Genomic DNA, 807 nt, shown 5'->3' with positions numbered 1-807 from the left:
CCGGAGAGATGGCAGCGACCAAAGCGGAGCTGCTCCTGTCCACCCTGCAGATCTCTGACCCGCTGGCCGGCTTCCCGCCGCCGCTGTCCCCGCTGGACGGGTACCCGAAGCTGGAGGAGCTGCAGATGCTGCTGCAGAGCGCCGCGGCCGGAGGCTCACTGATGGCCGCGTCGGCGGCGGAGGGAGCCGGACTGCTGAGCGGAGAGTCCGGGGAGTACGGAGGTGAGGAGCGGGGCAGCCGGTGGGACGGTGGGGGGGGGGGAACGGTTCATTAAACATCAGAAAGTGAAATATACAGAAACTTTAATGAGTAAAATAACATCTTAAATTATCGATAAGGAAACGAGAAGATCAGCTGATTGATTTGCTCCGTCTGGATCAAAGATTTAATGATCCGGATAAAAAGAGTTTCTGCCTCAAAACCTGCAGAGTGACGGAGCAGTGACGTCACAGACTGAGAGACGTTAGTGGACTGATGAAGTCAAACTTTACAGATCAGTAGTCTATTAATGTGGAATCATGAGGTAAGATCACAGGGAACCAGAAGCTCCTCCCACAAAACACCTGAAGTTTTCTACTCTTGAGGTGTAATTTGTCCTCAGCTGAGCGAGTTCATTCATCACCACGTCCCAGTCTGAGGGCTGCAGTGCGAGAGTGAACACCTTAACTTCAGGTGTTTGTGTAACTGGCCTCAGAGATTTGCGTCAAATTAACTCTGATGTAACCTTTAACCTGCCGTCAGCTGAGCCGCTGCAGCCGATCGGCTCCGAGCGTGCTGTGTCAGGTGTGTCAGGTGTGTCAGGTGTG

General features: G+C 53.7%; 1 protein-coding gene across 1 annotated transcript; it reads left to right on the top strand.

Annotated features, from left to right (window-relative positions):
- Window positions 1–6: 6 nt before the first annotated feature.
- On the top strand, window positions 7–405 carry LOC111649893 (early growth response protein 1-like). The gene has a single exon (XM_023399591.2). The coding sequence runs from the start codon at window positions 9–11 to the stop codon at window positions 273–275; it is 267 nt and encodes an 88-aa protein (XP_023255359.2). The 5' UTR covers window positions 7–8; the 3' UTR covers window positions 276–405.
- The last annotated feature ends 402 nt before the right edge of the window (window positions 406–807 follow it).

This window comes from Seriola lalandi, unplaced genomic scaffold (assembly GCF_002814215.2).
Source record: "Seriola lalandi dorsalis isolate HSWRI2012SDOR001 ecotype SW California unplaced genomic scaffold, Sedor1 jcf7180001965348, whole genome shotgun sequence".
Lineage (NCBI taxonomy): Eukaryota > Metazoa > Chordata > Actinopteri > Carangiformes > Carangidae > Seriola > Seriola lalandi.
Note: the sequence above shows the minus strand (reverse complement) of the source record. Positions and strands in the feature narration are given on the sequence as shown.